The 19,587-nt window shown below is 46.4% G+C and overlaps 1 protein-coding gene across 2 annotated transcripts; it reads right to left on the minus strand.

Moving 5' to 3' along the window:
- Window positions 1–20: 20 nt before the first annotated feature.
- Window positions 21–12,869, minus strand: LOC116851126. 2 transcript variants are annotated; one of them, XM_032830216.1, is made up of 4 exons: window positions 12,738–12,869; window positions 11,851–12,022; window positions 11,602–11,756; window positions 21–10,180 (listed from the first exon to the last, which is right to left on the minus strand). In XM_032830216.1, exons 2-4 carry the CDS (start codon window positions 11,900–11,902, stop codon window positions 1,514–1,516), a joined length of 8,874 nt encoding a protein of 2,957 aa, XP_032686107.1. In that variant the 5' UTR covers window positions 11,903–12,022; window positions 12,738–12,869; the 3' UTR covers window positions 21–1,513. The 2 variants fall into 2 exon arrangements, with proteins under 2 accessions (XP_032686107.1, XP_032686108.1); XM_032830217.1 differs by lacking the exon at window positions 12,738–12,869 and having other exon boundaries at window positions 11,851–12,158.
- Between the last annotated feature and the right edge of the window lie 6,718 nt (window positions 12,870–19,587).

The following is a 19,587-nucleotide window of genomic DNA, read 5'->3' on the forward strand; positions in this document are numbered from 1 at the left end:
CCGCCCTCCTCACCCTCTATCTCTCTCTCTCTGTCTCTCTCGCTTTCTCTTGCGACAGACGGTATGAACGTGGGATATGTACGCGTTAATACGCGTGTCAATCCCGATATTCCGGCCGGGAGTTCCGAATTCTTCGCGAGAGCGCATTGAGAGAAAAAGGTGGTTCTAAAGTCACTAAGATCATAGTAATTCTCTTCTTTTTGCTCTGACAAAAAAAAGTGATAACAGCGATACACATATAAGATTATTATATACAGCGTAAATATACAGCATCAATGTCTAAACGCCTTAGAAATATCTTAAAGTTATATTCTACTTTGTTTTATTTACGTCTTTGGAATGCTTCTTTTTGATATATCTTAAACGCTGTCTGGATATCGTTAATACTATAATACTACAAAAAATATACTCCAAAAAATTGTTCCGATTATGATTCCTTTGCTACGTGATTAGTCAGTAGTCATATATAGTAAGAAATGTTAAACATTTTTTCGGTGCGTGATCCTTCTCTCTCTCTCTTTCTTTTCTGTCTTTTCTTGTCTTAATCGTGCAAGAGCTTATTTGGCGAATTCTTTTCTTAGTTTTCTTGGTTTTTACTAGTGAAGAATGGTCGAGCGACAACTGATTATTAGATTTTATGCCGAGCAACCGGGATCTTCGAGCCACGATGATTGGTGTTTTCGCGGTCGACCGTTCGTTCGGCCGTTACCCGAAAGTGGAGCGGAGCTTGAAAACCGGAAAGGATCTCGCCGTTTGAGATTTGCTGACGTTCGGTTAGACGAGTGCCTGGTTAGTCCGGTGAGAGCCGGAGGGAAAACTCACGTAAATTACATTAACAACCGACGACTCTCCGCGGAACGCCCGTCGCTCTTATTACTGCCTCGTTAAAATTACCCAGATAGGCAGGTGTACATAAATTTGGCAACAACTTTACTAATCGACTTGTAAAGGTAGCGTTTCTCATGAGTGCACATAAAAAAAGTCAATTCACGAATAGTTAATCACATTTCAGCTAAAGCAACCAGAATGTTTGGTTATGACAACTAAACTCAGTTTGTTAGACACCTAAGTCAATTGTCATAATCAATATACTTGCTTTATAAATTTGATAAAGAAAATTGTTTCGATCATCGATTATTTCACGTCGTGATGATTATCATGAAAATCTATCTGAGTACTTTTGATATCGACATACAGATATCACATATATATCTTTTTTTCATAAATATATATTTTGCCTTTTAAGAATTTTTATTTAACTCGTCTATTTAACTAGTCTACCTAAAAATATTCTCTCGTCTCATTGCATCTGTTCTCAATTATAATCGATAAGATGATTTCTCGCTCTCGTCGACTCGACGATCAAGCGACATGACATCGTCGCGTTTTCTCTCAGGCTTCCCGACGGCGACATCTCTTTCTCTCGATATCTGACAAATATTCGATAAATGCATTTAAATAAATTTACCAAACGACTTAAGTTTGCGTCGAACCTCTCTTTTTTCGTCGCCTCTCACGTTTCTTCGTTTAGGTTTTTCCGCTTTCTGCCGAGGTCCTTCTTCACGATTCCCGCCTTCCTCGTTGAATTCTTCTTCGCTTTCTCGTCTATCAGCTCCTTCGTGAGAGACAGGTTTTCTTCGTTCTTCCGCAACGTGTCGCGGAACATCCTCAGATCCGGCGCCGCGTTTTCAGTTACGTTGTCGTGATCGGAATTATCCTCGAATTCGATATCGGTGCTGCTGTCTGGCCGAATGAAGAGTCTGCGGTTAATCGACTTACGACTCTCTCGATGGAGTGCGTACGACTTCCGAGGCGTCTTCTCTGTCGGCAGTTCCCGCGACGCCACCGGAAGAGGCTTAACTATTCGCCTGTCCGACATATTTGAGTCGTCGATCTCGACGTTGACGTAACTGAGCCCGCTGGATCTCGTTTCTCGGCTGGAAGAATCACTCTTCGCCCTGGAACGTTCGTCTCCACTTGACGCTACGTACTCGAGCCGGTATTTGCCGGAAGAAACGTTGTCGCTCGACGACGATTCTTCCGTCGATTGATCATTTTTCTCATCTACTTCTACGTCTGCACGATTCTCCGCCGGCACTTTCGTCGAGCCATGGCCCGCCATCTTCGGCCTCCCTTTGTTCTCCTTCGTTTTCTCGAAAGACGAATCAGAGTCCTCCATCGTGTTCCGCACTTGCTGTTGCGTGCGATGCTTGCTCGTCCGCTTGGACGAGCTCGACGACTTCTGTCGAGTGATTTCATGAGTGACGTTGCGAGATCGCTCAGAAACGGCGGCATGGGTCTTTTCGTGATAAGAGATCGCCGAATCGCCACTCTTGCCATCTTCCTCGGACGACGCGATGTTCTCGAGCATGTCGTGAACGGCAGTCTCCAAGGATTCTTTCTTCTTCAAGATAGAATACGGCAATTTCGTTGTGTCCTCACTCAATCCGAAGAACCGCGATTCAATACCGTGCATGGAGTCCAAGGGCTCCGGAAACTCCCCAATTATCCTTGTAGCCGGCGCTATGTCGTCGTTCAGGTCGACGGATTCATCCCCTGGACCGTCTAGCTTCACTAGCGGTATCAACATGCTCATTTGCTGCTTCACGTCGTCGGATATCTGAGAGACGTTGACGAGATGCTCGAACAACGCCTTCAGATACGACCCCCTAGTCGCGTAGGCCAAATGATCAAAGCCAACGGCGTGCACAAGATTGTTGTACTTGTTCTCGAAGAACATCGCCACCTTCACCGCGCCGGCTTCGTCCATCTTGTCGTAATCGATAGCTCTCATCACACCGTACATGTCCACGTGCATGTTCGAGTTAGCTGCGTATTTCTTCAGTTCAATCGGCTGTGCACCCGGACCGGTCTTCAGGATCTTATCCCTAAAATACTCCAAAGCCTCTTGTTGCAACAGGTCCTCCTGCACCGTTCGCAGTCCTTGACCCAAGTCCATGAGAGCCTGCAGGAGTTGACCCTTAGTCACGTATTCAAAGGGATTCTTGGGCAGCTTGAGTTCGCGTAGTAAGTTAGGAATGGAGAAAAATCTGATGATACCGCGGATGATCCTCTCGTCGCGAGTCTTTGGCAGTGCGAAGAACAGCGTCTGCACGTTGATGTCGTCTATTGTCCGCGGGATTACGTGCTCGATCTTCAGCTCGTTGTTCAGGACTCTCTTCAGGTAGTCCGATGCTTCGCGCAACTCGTTCGTGACATTCGCCGAGAGTGTCGTCTGCAAGGTATCGCTGAGCGCGACCAGTCTCTCTCTGAAGGTGGGATACTTGACACGATAATCAACCAGAATCGCCTGCAAGCCCTCGTTCACGATGTGCGATCTGATGGCTTCCACTTTGCCCATGTGATATCTGTAGTCGCGCATTTGTTTCAGCACCAACTCTGCCTCCTCCTGGCGAATGTCGCGCTGGATAATCGGCTTGAGCGACGCAATGGCCTCTCTGATTGCTAGATCGACAGGGCTGTTAGCCGCCAGTTCCAGCATACTAAAGAGCAACTGCTTCGACGTGCCGTCTTCCGGCACAAACTGCTGTGCAATCGACTCCTGCATGTCTTGACATTGCATAAGGAGTCTCAGATCATCGTACTTCTGTTCGCTCGGAATTTCGTCGATCGCTTGGCGCATCTCGTAGTTGGACGGGTAATCCCGCAGATGGAGGATGACGTAGTCGTGCAGGAACACCTCCAGATCGTTCATCAACGATTTGCTCTTGATGATATCCGGTCGACGGATGAACTCCTTCAACGCCACTCGCATGATCCTCGACAAGGATCCGTGGAAATAGCCGCGGTACACGTCCTCGATGGGTCCGGTCAAGTTATTCTCGTGGCCCAGGGTGTACAGTCTCATCGGAATCAGCTGTTTGAAAGGTTCCTGCTGCAGACCCTCCCGTATGCCGTTCAGCAGATGAGTTCTCCCCTGATCGCGGAGGAGGTTTACCGTGGCCTCGAACGCGTTCTTCACCGGGCCGCTGAGCCTCACCTCTCTTAGGAATAGTTTCGAGAAATAGACGATCAACGACCACTCGTGCTGCACCGTGCGCTCCGGCGAGAAGCTGTAATTCGGCGGTAGTATCTTCTCCAGATTCTGGGTAGTCATCACAAGCTCGCGGTAATCCTTGCACGCGTCCGTGACGATCCCTTCCGCCGCCTTCAGCTTGTTCACGTAATCCACGGAGACGTTCACCTTGTCTGGCATGGACCATACGTTCGTCTGCAGCGCGTCGAGTGCAGAGAACATCTTGTCGTTCTGCAGCTCATGCGTATTCTTCAACGCGGTCAGCAAGTCGAGCACGCGTTCTTTAAAGGTCGTTACCTTGTACACGTCCAAGTCCCAGCTGAGGAGCGATGTGACGTCCACCTTAGACAGATACCGCAGCAGTGGTTTGATCGAGGTGAAGTGGGTGCACGGTATTGTCCTTATCAGAGCCCGCACGTGTTCCTGAGTCACGTCGAAATCGGGCATTTTGTTCAAGAGCGCTTCGGCGTTGGTCAACGCCTGCTTCGTGCTGATATCCACGGGATTCGCTAGTTTGCAGTAGTGAAGAATCTTGGCGATCTTCGTCTTCCGCGTCTCCAGAATGTTGAGGTCGAAACTAATGGGTAGGTAGCCCACTAACGTGTTCAACCGGCAATTCGTCACCAAGTGCTTCACATAGAAGGAGCGCAACGGCAACTGCAGCAGCATCTTCTCGATTTCCGTGTCGTTCATCTTCGGCATATCCGGCATCTTGCGGACGATCCTGCGCATAAAATTAATGGAGTCTGCAGATGAGCGGAAACTCTCGCTCTTGGACAACTCGTCCAAGATCGCCAGTAGTCGCAGTTTCTTCGTTTTGTACTTGGTCAGTTCGAAATTCGCCGGTAAGGCTGCGATGACCTTCTTGGTCGTCATCTGAGCTTCCATCTGTTCGATCCGCTTGTACCGCTTGAACGGGATCTCCAGGATAATTGATCTCACGTCGTTGGCATCGATCGCCGCTTCTTCCAGTATCACAGTGGGAATTATCTTCTTCAGTTCGTCGATGAGCGCGTGAATAGCTATCTTGGCCTTTTCGGTCTTCTTGGAGCCGAGAGTGACGTCCAGCAGCAGCAGGATATCGTGCAAATTTGTTCTGACATTAATCGCTCTTTTCGGATCGAAAGTTCCAGGTAACAGCTTTACCAGCACAGATGGTTTCAGATATTTTTTCACCAGTTCTATGTGAGGTATGCCTTGGGTGGGAATTATTTTCAAGATTGGCTCGAGGTCATCTTTTGTGATGATCGGCACGTCCGGATACTCCAGTACTTCTCGAAGAAGTGCCTCTAATTCCACTTGCAAATCGGTGTTCGTTCTCAGCAACTGACGTAGCAAGTACAACGCCTTCGTCTTAAACGTTGGTCGGCCATGAAAGTTAAAGGATTCCGGCAAGAGACTCAATAGTGTCCGCGGATCCAAGAACTCGCGTAACATTGGCGATGACGTGTTAAACAGGCTGACGAAGCTGAGATCTTCAGTGGACAAGCGATCGATAGTCTCGTTGTTGGAGCTCAATGATCGCCTTGATTGAGTCTGTTCAATCAAAGACTGCCTCGTGAACGTCATAGTCTTGTAAAGAAGTACTCTCCGTTTCAAACTGGGCACCTGCAGCAAGTTGTCCAACACCACGACGAGAGCGTGAATCGGCGTGCTGTATTTGCCGTACTTGAAATTTGACGGCAGATACTTGATCATATTGTCGTGATTTAGGAAGATCTTAAGCGGGACCAAATCGTACTTGAGATCAAGACTCGCCAAAGTGCGATGCATGCTCCTCACGTCCTCCTCAGTGACAAAGTTGAAACGCTTTTCCAGATTCTCACGTAGTCTCTTCGCCGACCGGTGGACGTTCCTATTCTCAATCTCGTCATTCTCTATCAGAGACAGTAGATAAAGCAGTTTCTTCGCAGGAGTGGTATATAGCTTCCAGTTCATGTTCTCAGGGATATACTTGAGGACTTCTTCAGACTGCAGAAAGATTTTGATAGGCGCAAAGTCCTTCTTGTGCGATACAAGACTCAGCATCATCTTCCAGTCATCATCGGTCAGCTGACTCTTCGACGTCGTCGTATCGACATTCATGGTCAACATCAAAGCTTTCTTAAAGGACAATAAGTGTCTTCGCATGTCTACGTCGACGTGTATCGCTTCGTGATCTAATAGAGAGTCGATGATGATTCGGAGTAGTTCGGCGTTGTCCTCAGTCATGACAGAGCGATCGTCCAAGTTTAGATAGCTCAGCATTTCAGGCTCTAAGACGTGATTTAAAAAGTCCACGTTGATCTGTTGGACGTGTCGAAGTTCCAACAACAACGGTTTGAGTTGAGCACCCGTGACGGTCTGGCGAATGTTCAGTCGTTCGATTTCGGACAACATAGCCTTCAATTTGCTCGTCACAGTATAGTTATCGCGGATTTCCGGCAGACCTGCTACGTTGAAAAGCAAAGTGCTCAACGGGTTATCTGATTCTAAAATCCCGTTATCGTACGTGAGACGGGACAAGATGTCACTGTTAAACAAGTACTCGATGGACTTGTATCGTTGCCTGACATGATTCGGAATGGTATTTACTATGTCTATCAGATCCGAAAGTAGGACATCAGCCGGTGCTGCAGTAATCGGAGTATTCTTCAGTGTCGAAAGCGCGTCGAGGAATCGCGTGTTGTTCATCTCGTCGCGTTGCTGTTGGAGAACCTTCAGCAAGGCGCGGTATTGTTTCTCAGGATTCGCAACTGCAAAAACGGTTCGTACGATTTTGTTGTTGGTGTTTTTCTTGTGCAAGAACCGTCTGATGGGAGCGAGTTCGCTCGTATACCCGATCCCAACCTTATCGAGTACAGTCAATAAGTCGACGTCCACTCCGAAGGTCATTACGTCTTGCCTGACGGCGCTCAGCAGTTTGGAGACTTTGTTGTTTCGTTGAATCACCGTGTGCGACAACAAAGTGTGTAATAGTTCCAACAACGCCGCCTTGGGCGATTTGCCGACAGGAACTGTAACCTTGATCTTACTCAAGCCGGCGACAGTGAGGAGGTTCTTCACGGGATCGTAAAGAGCATCCTTCACGGCGGCGACGGTTCTTCTCAACGACTCGACGTTCGTTCTCCATCCGTTCAGCTTCATTTCGACCTTGAAGATGACTTTCATTAGCGCAGGATTATCAGCGATGTCAGATCGTTGCTTAACATGGTGTAATATTGCCAGCAACAGTTCTTCATTTTCCAGAATATCGGATTTTCTCACATCTTCTGGAAGGATACTATACACCCAGTCCGGCGTCAGTAATTTCCTCAATGGTGTGGTGAAAAAGTCGACCGGCAAGAACGACACGGCCTTTTCGATCCTCGTCTTGCTGGCGCGCGTCTTTTCGTCCGAGTTTTCGTCATACACGATCTCTTTTAAAGCCATTGTCGCGGCCTTCTTCAGGTTCTCCGAGGTATTCTCGTCGATGATACGCCGGAGGTAAAGCTCCAACCAAACTTGTCGCTCTTCGGGTGGTATCGTTACATTCTGCGTCTTCAGGTGCGACAGGAGCGGCTCATAAACCGCGCTACTTGGATCCTGCAACGATTGGACCAAGTATGCCAAGATCGGCGTTTGATGATCCGTTGAGTTGTCCGCCACGCCGTCCAGAGAGCTTAACACCGCTCTGATGCGCCTCAACAGCAGTTTCTCAGCACGTATCATAGGAGACTCGGCCAGAGCCTTCAGCAATGTGATCAATGCGTCACGCATATCGCCGGCTTCCAAAGTCGCGAGATCCACTTGCGGCACGAGCGTCATCAAGCTTGCTTTTTTCAGCAGCAGACTCACAGGTTTCGCATACGTGCTGCTTGGTAAATACTCCACCATCGCGTTCAAGGTGCTTTCCTTCAAGATGTCGACATCCACCACACCTTTGTCGCTCATAATACTTTCTGCTCGCTTCACCACATAAGCGAGGTGCGAGTTGTTCGCGATCTGTTTCACGGGGTAACTTAGCGCCCTGGCGAGAACGGTCTCGGGGGTGCCACTGATTGACACGTTCCAGTCGCCGATGTGAGCGTACACTGGGGAGTTCAGGATCTCGTTTCGCAGAGCTTTGTTGTGCGGCAACAGTTGTCGTAACAGATACACGAAGTCGTCGTGGTCGAAAGGCCGAGGTGGTAACGGGGGTCCGTCGAAGCTGTCCAGCGCGAAGCTCAAAGCTTCCGCGAGCTTTGGTTGCGTGACTTTCAGGGCCACTGTGCGTAAAATCAGCAACAGAATCTCCGTCGGCGTGTTCACACCGGCTATGCTAAACGTCGATGACAGATACGCGAGTAACTTCTGCTTCTTGAAGAGTATCTTCAATGGTAAGTATCGCGGGTCGCTGTCGATGCCCGGTAGATTCTTCAGCAACTGCTGTAGGTCTTCCGTGGTGTACAAGTTAACCAGCAACGGCTCCTCGAGGTAATTCCGAGCGTTGTTGATGATTCTGAAGAGAGACTCGTCGGACTTGACGGGTGAGAGCGCGAGTGCTCTCTTCAGCATTGCTGAAAGCAGACTCCTGGGAGTCTCGTACTCGAATTTGTTGAATTCTCGACCGAGAAGGTCCAGGAAGTTTGGCTTTGACAGAAAATTCAACATCGGCGCGAAATTCTCGCTCCTGAAGGCGTCTGGTATGCGCATCAGCAACGAGAACAAGTCAACCTCCACGTTCGTCGAGTCGTCTCTTTGGAAGACCACGCCATAGTCATAGATCTGTCCTCGTTTACCGGTCACGGCGTGGACGCGACTTTTGTAGATAACGTCGTCGATTGCGTTCGCTTGCGGCTTGCTCATCGGCACGTTCCGCAGGCGAATCAGCGAAGTCAAGGTTAGTTCCCGAGGATCCTCGCTCTCGCGTCTGTCTCCGAACGCGTAGGTCCAAGGCAAGTCCTCCGTCAAGAGTGAACGCAGCGTCTGCATGGCGTCTTTAACCTTTTGCTGCAGACACGGAGTATCGAAAGAGTCCAGGTAATTAATCACCTCGTGGAAACTCATTGGTGTCGCGTAATCGTGAACAGCTTCGTTCATCAGCCTCTGAGAGACGAAGGATATCAGCAGCGACAATGGTTTCCTCAGTTCCTGCAGGTTCGATTTCTCACGGAGTCGCGACAGCACCTGCAGAAGAGCGTGCTCGCCGCTCTCATAGAAGCCAATGTCGAGATCCTGAAAAAATGAGTCGTCCAAATGATCCGCAAGGCTTTTAGCCACGATGACGACGTCAAGTGGGTAACGATCGTACGTGATCATCGTCAAGATTTTTTTTGAATCATTCTTCCAAGCAGGGACGACCGAGAAAGGTTCCACGCCGAGATTCTGAAGCAGCAACGAGACTGTTTCTCTCATGATTTCGGACGAGAGCTCGTCCACCTCAAAGCGCTCGAGGACAGCTCGCAGGAAATCCTCCGCGCTCTCCAGGTTCGGTTCCATGTACTCCAGCAGAGGATCCGCCGAGCGCGACCGCTCTTTCATCTGCAACGCCGCGAACCTGACGGCGCCGGGGACTTCCGGGTCCGTGAAGTCGAACGATGGGTAATTCAACAACATGGCTGATGCGGTACGCAGGTTCAGCAACTCGCTGTTGTTGCGAGCTGCTCGCAGCAAGAAGTTCATGGCCGCTTGCAGGGACAACGGAATCTCGCCTGGCCGGCGTTTGTCCAGAGAGATCGCCTCTAGCGTCGAGTGGTCCATGTCTGTCAAGATATCATCAAGTAGTGCTCGTTCTATGCCGGCCTCCGGGAAAGCGTTTATGCAGAGCGACGCGTACTCCGAGACGAAGCGGCTGCCAACCCTCTCCAACATCTGCAGGAGTTTGTAGAGTTGCTGCAACGGCGTTTTACCGCGCAGCATCGGTAGCACATTGAGCAGGTCGTAGGCAGCTACCTGACGAGTCCGCACCATGTCGTGGATGAGCTTGAAGGGAACGCTCGCGTCGTCCTCGAGGCAGAGCAACAGCACGTGGCCTAACGCCGCCAAGAAGTGATCTCGTAAGATCGCGGCGGTTTCTAAGCGCGAAAGAACGTCCTGCGGTGTGATAGCCAGTTCCTTGCCGACGATACCCGTCAGAGGGATATGTCCCATTGATCTTCTGGCGGAGCAGCGTCCGCTGTGATGACGCTTCCCGCCGTTTGAGCTCTAGCGATGGGACACAGTGCGAACGACGATCAAAATGTATTTAATTTATTCATGCACGCAAAAACAAGTTTAGTTATATATATATATATATATATATATATATATATATATATATATATATATATATAATAACCCTAAACCCTAAATATGGGTAATTTTACTCTCAACGCATTTTCATTTACTTATAACTTCCGGAAAAATGATCGAAATTCAATCCTTTTTCTTTTCAAGCGGTGTAGAAAACATCGAGGAATATAAATTTATTAATGTTTCTGCGATTCAATGAAGTTGAAAAAAGCTATAATGAAAAAACACATGTTTTTGAATGATAACATTTGAAACGTTGATGTTGATAAATTTTATTCATGTTTAGGGTTCTGATGTTAACATGAAGTTTGTAAGAAACGAATCGTTTTATTTGAAGAAAACGGAATTTCTAGTTCTTAGAATCAAATTAGGATCATACGAACCAGAAATTCTATGTTTCTCGATTAAAACGCGTTTAGCTCATGAAGTTTGTAAGAAACGAATCGTTTTGTTTGAAGAAAACGGAATTTCTAGTTCTTAGAATCAAATTAAGATCATATGAAGCAGAAATTCTATGTTTCTCGATTAAAACACGTTTAGTTCATGAAGTTTATAAGAAACGAATCGTTTTGTTTGAAGAAAACGGAATTTCTAGTTCTTAGAATCAAATTAAGATCATATGAAGCAGAAATTCTATGTTTCTCGATTAAAACACGTTTAGTTCATGAAGTTTATAAGAAACGAATCGTTTTGTTTGAAGAAAACGGAATTTCTAGTTCTTAGAATCAAATTAGGATCATACGAACCAAAAATTCTATGTTTCTCGATTAAAACGCGTTTAGCTCGTTCATTAAACTTCACATTAATAATTATCAAACTTTTTTCTGCGTATGTATTTATTTGTCTGTTTTTATATTTATGTATTTATGCCATCGTTTTTTACACAGAAGAGAAATATTTGAAAATTTATTTGTGGTATATGAAGTTTATTCCCATGAATAAATATTTAAATATAAATAAATATTTTTTTCTCAATGTATCTCCTCTTCTCATGCCATTGCATTCCGTTTTATTACGTGTATTAAAAGTTTTTCTCTTTTCCGTTGATAAACGATTAATGACAGCTATGTTATAATTAAATTTATATTACACAATTAATGAATATTATTAATTAAATATTGTAATTATAGTTGAATTATTTCGCGCTGTCGAAATAAACATTGACTTTATGCGCGCTAATCCGCGGCCTTCTCCGTTCGTTTCCTTCCTTTGTTCGCATTGAAAAAATTATATTTCACAGGATAATATATCGTGTGTATTTATTCTCTCTGCAATGTGGTGTGAATGCGAAAAAAATAATCTCGCGTTTTCTCAAACCTGTGACTCGTACTCACCGACACTTGTCGCGCGGCGGCGACGGAGCCCGCGAACAATTGCGCGAACAATACCGCGGCTATCACGGCCAGCGTTGCGATGCGACTTATCCGGAACGGAATTCGGAAATTTGCGGCGTCGAATCGACGTACGAGCGACATGGCGTTTCCGTTACCTGCAACGTGGTCGTCGTGGGATAACCGAGAACCGCGTCGCTCGCATTAGTCACCTGGGGAGATAGTAAGTTACACCTTAAATCTCCCACTTACCTCGAGCTCTGCCGCTTTTTTGGTTTCGCTGCAACGGAATGATATATTTCATCCGACTGTCCGATCTCTCGCGACTGTGCGACCTGCGCGCAGGTGTTCTCTCATCGTGCGACGCTACGCCGTCGAATCTTTTACGTCCGCTTATCTCAACACGCTACGCACGCTATGATGGCTTGAAATTAAAACAAGCGCCGATAAGAAAGTAATCGACGCGCCGAGTTCAAGGCGCGTTATACGGCGCGTTCTAGTCGGACAGCCTGTTGGCCGTTGCGAATTGCAATTTCGCGCGAACATACGAATTTCGCGCTCAATATTTCGGCACTACTAGAGGAAACAGTGAAAATATTTAAAATTAGATCATCAAAATTTCCCGGGGTATACTTAATACATTGTTGATTATTTTTTAATAGCGAAGCGTCGTTTCTATTTTTGCACAAGTCGACATAAACTGAAAGACGGAAGAAATATTTTATTAACTCCTACTTGGAAACGGTATCCTAGGTTAGGTTAACAAGCGGATATTTCCGATCAAATTCCGATAAATTTTTATATCTAATCAGGATATTCGATTAAATTTAATCGGATACTTCCGATCATAATGACATTTCATCAGAAAAATCGATCAAAAAATTATGAATCGATATTTCTCACTGGATGTTTCCTGATCAGATACAAAATTTCGCTATTTTACTCGGAAATATTCGTTTGATAATTTTTTATCAGATAATTTCTCTCGGTGCACTAATCACTTTTGAGAGAATACACGCGAATATTCTTCCAAGGAAACGACTTAGAGTTTAGCGTGACGAATATAAAAAGGAAGAAGACATTTCGAACACTTCTCACGCGACTCTAATATCGTCATTACCCATCGCGTGGAGACTCACCGTGCAACGGACACGTGACGCATAGTAAAGCGATTTCTCTTCGCGAGCGTAACACAACCCGCAGCACGTTTCCGCGTCCTCGAGCGGCGTCGGTGGACTCGTCGAAGACGTCGGGACGACCGGGGCGAGCTGTCCGCGATTCCGATTGGACTTGCCGTGTCGAGACGATGCGATTCGCAATCGACGCGGATTAAATCGATTTTTCGGGGCTTCGTCCTCTTCTCCGGGACCTCGTCTCCGAGCGTCGCGCCGCGGCGAATGAAACGATGATGCATCTGTACGACGATGCGCTTCGCGCGAGCACAAGGCGATAACGGCGGTGAGACGCGATATCGAGGTCGCGATACACAGCAAAGAAGATTGAAACAAGTGGCGCGCGAGCTAAGGTGTGTAAAATGCGAACGAGTTCCTCCGCGTGACGAGTGGAATATTCGATATCGTGTGTACACTGCAAATCTAAGTTGCGTTACTCTTGAACGGATAAACGTGTAATTTGACCGAAGACCCTTTTACACGTTCCTTACTGTTTTAAGTCACATCATTTTCCGAGTTGAAATAATATAGATAAATCACAGAATATCTCATAAATTGCTACCCTGAGTTAGCAGTTTCAAGCAAGTTTAAAACAGAATAAACTTGACATGGATAAATCGTTGTTGTAATTGTTCGAAAGGAGGGTATGACTTCTAGACGATTTGGGGACTGCTAGATGAACGCAAATTTCCTATTTTTTCTCGTAGAATTCAATAATCGACCTTAAAATTACGCCAAGTAAAGAAAAAAATAGTTATAGACATTTAAACGTTGATTTTCCCTGAAAATCATGCATTTTCCAACACTGCCGTCTTAAATACCTTTGACCTTTTTAGAGGTACTAAATCTCACGTTACATAGGAGACTTATTTTCTCAAAACTTGATAATGATATGACAATATTCTCTAAGCAGCAGAGAAAAAGCAGCAGTCAATCGGCCGAAATGGGCAACTAATTCCGAGTTCTGCCTTAAACGGAGCGATTTGAGCGACGAAAGCTACTATATGCTCGAGAAGAGGCTCCTTATATGCTTTCGTTTATTAATGCCCTGTGTAATCCTGAAAAAGCTGGACTACAAAATCACTTTTGTACTTTTTTGATAGTTAATATTTTTTTAATTGACTGCTGCTTTTTCTCTGCTGCTTAGAGTATATTCTCATATCATTATCAAGTTTTGAGAAAATAAGTCTCCTATGTAACGTGAGATTTAGCATCTCTAAAAAGGTCAAAGATATTTAAGATGTGCAGTGTTAGAAAATGCATGATTTTCAGGGAAAATCAACGTTTAAATGTCTATAACTATATTTTTCCCTTTACTTGGCGTAATTTTAAGGTCGCTTTTTTAATTCTATGGCAAAAAATACGAAGGAAAAAATAGGAAATTTGCGTTCACCTAGTGGTCCCCAAATCGCCTAAAAGTCATACCCTCCTTTGGCCAGTGACTATAAGGGAGACATTGTTTTCCGTATATAATTTATGTATATGAAATTTTAGATCGATATCTTGAGTAGAGTTCAATTACCGATTTTTGTCCATAAGAACGAGCATTGCGCAACACCGTGTCAACGAATCGCGTTTAATGGCTCACGTTGAGTTTACAGTGCGTTTACTCGCGATCAACGTGGGATTCCACGGTCCGCGCGTGCGACTGTCACTTTTTGCGTTTTCCATCACGTGCGTTCATTCGTGCCTCGCGGACGAGCGGGCGTTGCAGCTCCGCGGTCTGTTCTCTTTTTTCTTTTTCGTTCTTTTTTATCGACCGCTTCACGGTGGCATTCGCGTAAGTTCGCGTCGTGGGGAGTTTGGCGAACGCCAACTCGACAATAATAATAAGGGCTCGTTGCGGCGTGCCCGACGACGCGGGAACGCTGCGCTTTCCGAGAACGTTCGACTTCTTGCTACGGGAGTATCCTTCTGCACACGCGGCGCGTGCTCGCCGACGCGTGCATAACGAGGCTATCCTAAGAACTTCGAAAAAATGCCGCGGGGGAGGTAAAGAGGACGCCTTGAGAGTCTCGCTCGGAGTCTCCCCCTTAACGCGCAATTGACGTCGAGCGAGGCGGAAAGGATCGCTGACAGGACGTCGATGAGTTATCGCGTCTTGGTACGCGGTAATTAATTGTGTCGGAATTTGACCTCTCCCAACCCTCCTTCTCCTCCTCATCATCATCATCGGACGCGAGCAAACGCGATCGCCATCGCTGACGCGGTCCGGAGATTCATCAACCCGAAATAGATTATCGACGAGCCCGCTCGCCGGCGAGAGATTGAAATAATTTTAATCCAGAGTATACGACAAATATTAAATAAATAAACGAGCGGCAGAACGCGCGTGAGCGATCGCGCGAAAAGCGCTCTCGCGATTATCGCGGAATATTTCATCGTGCGTTGTCTCTCGCTTTTCAGCGCGTTAAAGAGGAGCGAGCGAGCGAGCGAGAGAGAGGAGGTGAGAGGGAGAGGGGAGATTATAGAGAAGCCATTAAAAATTTAATAACGGCCCTTGGAGAAATCGGAGCTGAATGTATCCAGCTCGTAGCTGGCGCGAATCAGATAAGCCCTCTTTCTCTCTCACTCTCTCGAATTCGTGCTGCATTGGACGCTTTCCAAAAATACATTTTTTATACTTCGGCCCGGCGCGATATCGCTACGCGATCTCGAATTAACGCGGGCTATAAATCAGCATTATTTCTCGCAGAGAAAACATTTCGATATACCGGTCGGGGTAAAAAAAAAAGAGAGAGAGAGAGAGAGAGAGAGAGAGAGAGAGAGAGAGAGGGAGCCGATCGAGATTAATCCTGCTCGACGACAATCGAGTTTTTATAAGCGGCTGCATAATGCCGATAGCTTATCGGCGCTCGCATCGGAACGGATATGTCTGTCCTACGTGCATTTCATAAACTGCCGGCAGCGCTCGGCAGAAAGGAGACATTATTTTCGAAAACGCGCGTCGCGCTCTCTCGTCGCGCGTCTATTTTCCCGAAATCCACAATTCACCGACAGCTTTACAAAAAAACAAATCGGCATTTTCAGATCGTCGTATTTTTCGTCGCGCGTTGATAACGCAACGGTAATTCATCGTTGGCGCTACCCTTCAGAGTAAGAGAATATGGCGGGTGTGACCCGATCACGGATGTTAATGCGAATATTTGAACTATCACGGGAGGGACAGTAACATTTGACAGTTTTTGCAACACTGGAGATACTGTTTATTAGGTTGTGTAATAAGTGATTTCAGATATTTCGGGTAAAATGAAACGATTATATTTCTGTGCCATAATTTTACGAGAGAGTATGCGGAGAATATGTTGCAATAAAAATGAAGATAATTGTCTATATTACTGTGCCTATTTCTATTAGCGTATGCCTTTTTATTTAAATAAGCCATAAAAAGGAAAATAGCACACATAAATAGGAAAAAATGTTTTTTAATTAAGGTATTAAACTAAAGTAAAAATTACTTTTTCCATTTAAATAAGCCATAAAAATATTTTATACTTATTTTAATATTTAAATATACAAAGGCACGCTAACAGAAGCGGGGGCAGTAATACATGAACAGTTATCCTACGTTAAAATTTTCTCTCTACATTTTCTGTAAAACTGACTTTTGCTGAAATTGCTATAAAAATTGTAAATTTGACGATTTATACCTGATACACGATATAAAAAAAAATATTCAAGAGTAATGACAATAATTTAATAGTATAAGTCAAAAGTATATAATATTTTTAACTAAAACTGTATAATAATTTCGACGATATAAATTTCTGATCTGAGATTACAAAAATTTCGCTGCAATTTTTACTGCTTCGTACATGCAAAGAATAATGCAAGATCACAGATCAAAATGAATTAAATTTTTTCATAAAACTATAACGACATAAGAATATAATCGTGTCGTGTTATCTGAAAATCCGAAATTAACTTATTACGCAAGCCGGCGGTTGAACCTTCCCCTTCTTCCTCCTTTCGCATGAGCATTCGGATGCATTCAACGGGAATCGCGTCGATCCTTTCGGCGACGCGCCATCCCGAGGATCCGACGCGATAGAACAAGGAACGACGGGAGCGTGGCGCGCAACCTCGCCGACGAGCAACAGCAGCAGCAGCAACGGTAGCAGCAACAGAGCACCCCATCGGGCGACATCGGACCGCAGTGATCTGCGGCACCGGGGACAATGGGGGACATGACAACACGCAGCCCATTTTTGCCGACTCGCGTCGGCAAATTTTCCACGTGGTACAACCGCCTTAATAAGGATGTCCCAGCCTGCGACGACGACGAGGACGGGGGCGCGGGCCGGCCGGGAGCGTCGCCGGGCAATCTCGACATCTAAATTCGCCCTCGGACGACGTTCGACCGGAAGACTTCTTCTTCTTCTTCTTCTCGCGCTGTCCCGCCACCGTCCTCGTCGCCGGGGCACACTTCTCCGTCCGCGGGCACAGCGAGCTACAAACACGCCCGCAGACACGTATTTATGTAGGCGCAGAAAGAGAGCGGAGAAAGAGACGGTCGCCCGACGATGCAGATGAGATGCTATCGCGGTCGCGCGCGCAAGTAATCGTCAGATCTCGGCTGCGCCGGGACAATACCGGCCGGTTCTCCGCTGTTCGGGAACACTCCAACATCACGCGACAATGGCCGCCGAACGGCCGACAGCTGCTTAACGCTCTCGCCCTCGCGCCCGCGCGATCGTCCCCTCCTCTTGCGGGCAGTTTTTAGCGACGGACTGTCGATACGTGGAAAACAGGGGATTGCGCGAGAAGAAGAAGAAGTAGAGGAACGGCGGACGGAGCTGTGGCGCGTCGGGGGAAGGAAGATTCGCGAGATGATCCTCGGGAAGCCTGGGAGACCCTCCGGGAGGCGGTTCTCCGTTATCTCCGACGATTATCGGCGATCATTCTCGGATTATGGAGAGAGGAGTCGCGATAAGCCTTCGTGCAGATCGATATCGGGCGAGTACGTGGCGAGGGTAATTTCGCCGACCAAGGACGACTCGACGGAGAAGCGAAACGCGAGAGACTCCCCTCGTACCGCAAAGAAGCGGAACTAGACGCGCGAGCACCGGAAACGCGAGTAAACCCCACGGGGGTCGCGGTTTAGCCGGCGGTAAAAAGCGAGACCAAAAGACTCTCTCCCTCCCCCTCCCCTTCTTTCCGCCCTACCCTTCGTGTCTCTCGTAAAAACCGAAAATCCGCAGATCGGCGATTGCCGATAACCGAAAATACAGCTGCAGTTTGCGGTCGCCCGATGCACGGTGGCCGTAGATGGCCGATCGCGATTACTGAAACGGAGAGCGAGGCCTGAACGAGAGAACAGGAAGGAGAGGGAAAGAGCGGGAGAGAGAGAGAGAGAGACAGAGAGAGAGAGAGAGAAAGAGAGAAAACGAGATGGATCGGGGGAGGTAGTAGAAAAAGAGAGAAAAAGAGGGGGGATAGGAGGGAGAAGAGGAGCGCAGGAAAAGCGTATTTTGACTGGAGCAGCCGTAATTTGGCGAGCATTGTGCGGCGGCATTGTCGCGACACGCCTCGCGACAAAACGAGTGGTTTTCACGGGAACGTGAAACGTATGTCTTCATATAATGCGAAGGCATAAAACGCGCGGGGTCGCTTTCCCGACGCGTCGTCGGGGTCCTCGAGAAATTTGTTTGCGCTTGTTGGCATCGTCCAGTGTCACACAGTCGTTTCCCGTCGTTTCTCCGCGCTCCTCCGAAGGGAGGACGATCCCATTGTGGTCACACTCGATCGCCGCACGCACACATTCGGGACTCTCGCGCGTGATGCATAAATCAAAAGTGAGAGCGCAGCTTGCGTTCCACTCGCGCGATCTCGCAGAGCATCCCCGAGTCGAAATTTTAATCCTACTGTCGTCTCAGTAATTCGTTTAACACCTATTTTAATATTCTGATGCCTATATCAAACTCACTTTTGATCCTTCGCCGAGAGGTCCTCTTTAGAATCCTAAAGTAGCATTTCCTGCGTTTCCTGCTACTTAGAGACAATAAATAGGACTTTAATTTCAGTGTGTGTTAAACATATACTGATCCTTCAAAATATACAAGTATTAGAAAATTCAGGTCGAAAGCAGGATTGAAATTTCAACTCGGGATCGATCAGGTTGTATCATACGTGCACTGACTTTTCCATTCGTATAGCGCAAATTTCTCCGAATCGCAAAGTGAACATTTTTCCTTGAAATTAAAAAGTAAACATGACTGATTGATTTATTGAACTGACTGGCCTTAGTTTAACAAATACTTTTACACGCTTATCTTGACAAATTTAAAATTTCTTAATAATTATTTCTTATCCTCAAGGCATCGTATTAATTCAGTCACCGAGGCGTACTTTTCGCAATTTAAAATAGTAAGTAGGAAAACTTAGACTTGACAAGATAAGTGTATAAAAGTGTTTGTTAGGCCATGGCAATCTTGGCGAATGCATTTGCACTGCCAAATTTAGCAACTAACATTTGGTTCTTAAATTCGTCAAGTTTCTCACGTAGATTTAATTCTGATAAGTCGTGTAGGCGTAACGATTGGTTTGGAAATTAATTTTAAGCTTGGACGAAACATTCACTCTTGTGATTTCGAATGACATTAATTGATTGATGAATGACACTATCGACTCGAGTGAGACCTCAACTCAGGAAATGTAGAGAGTAAAGTATCAGCACAAGTGAAAACTGCCGACCAAATTGACCAAAGCAATGGTCTGTTAGAGGTATACAGTGGATGATCGCTCCGTAAATTTGGAAAACGATTTTCCCGATGTAAATATCTCGGACAAACGGTTTTCGAGATAGCGCGGCCGATGA

This window comes from Odontomachus brunneus, unplaced genomic scaffold (genome assembly GCF_010583005.1).
Source record: "Odontomachus brunneus isolate Ranch 3 - 2012 unplaced genomic scaffold, Obru_v1 Obru_scaffold_166, whole genome shotgun sequence".
Classification (NCBI taxonomy): Eukaryota; Metazoa; Arthropoda; class Insecta; order Hymenoptera; family Formicidae; genus Odontomachus; species Odontomachus brunneus.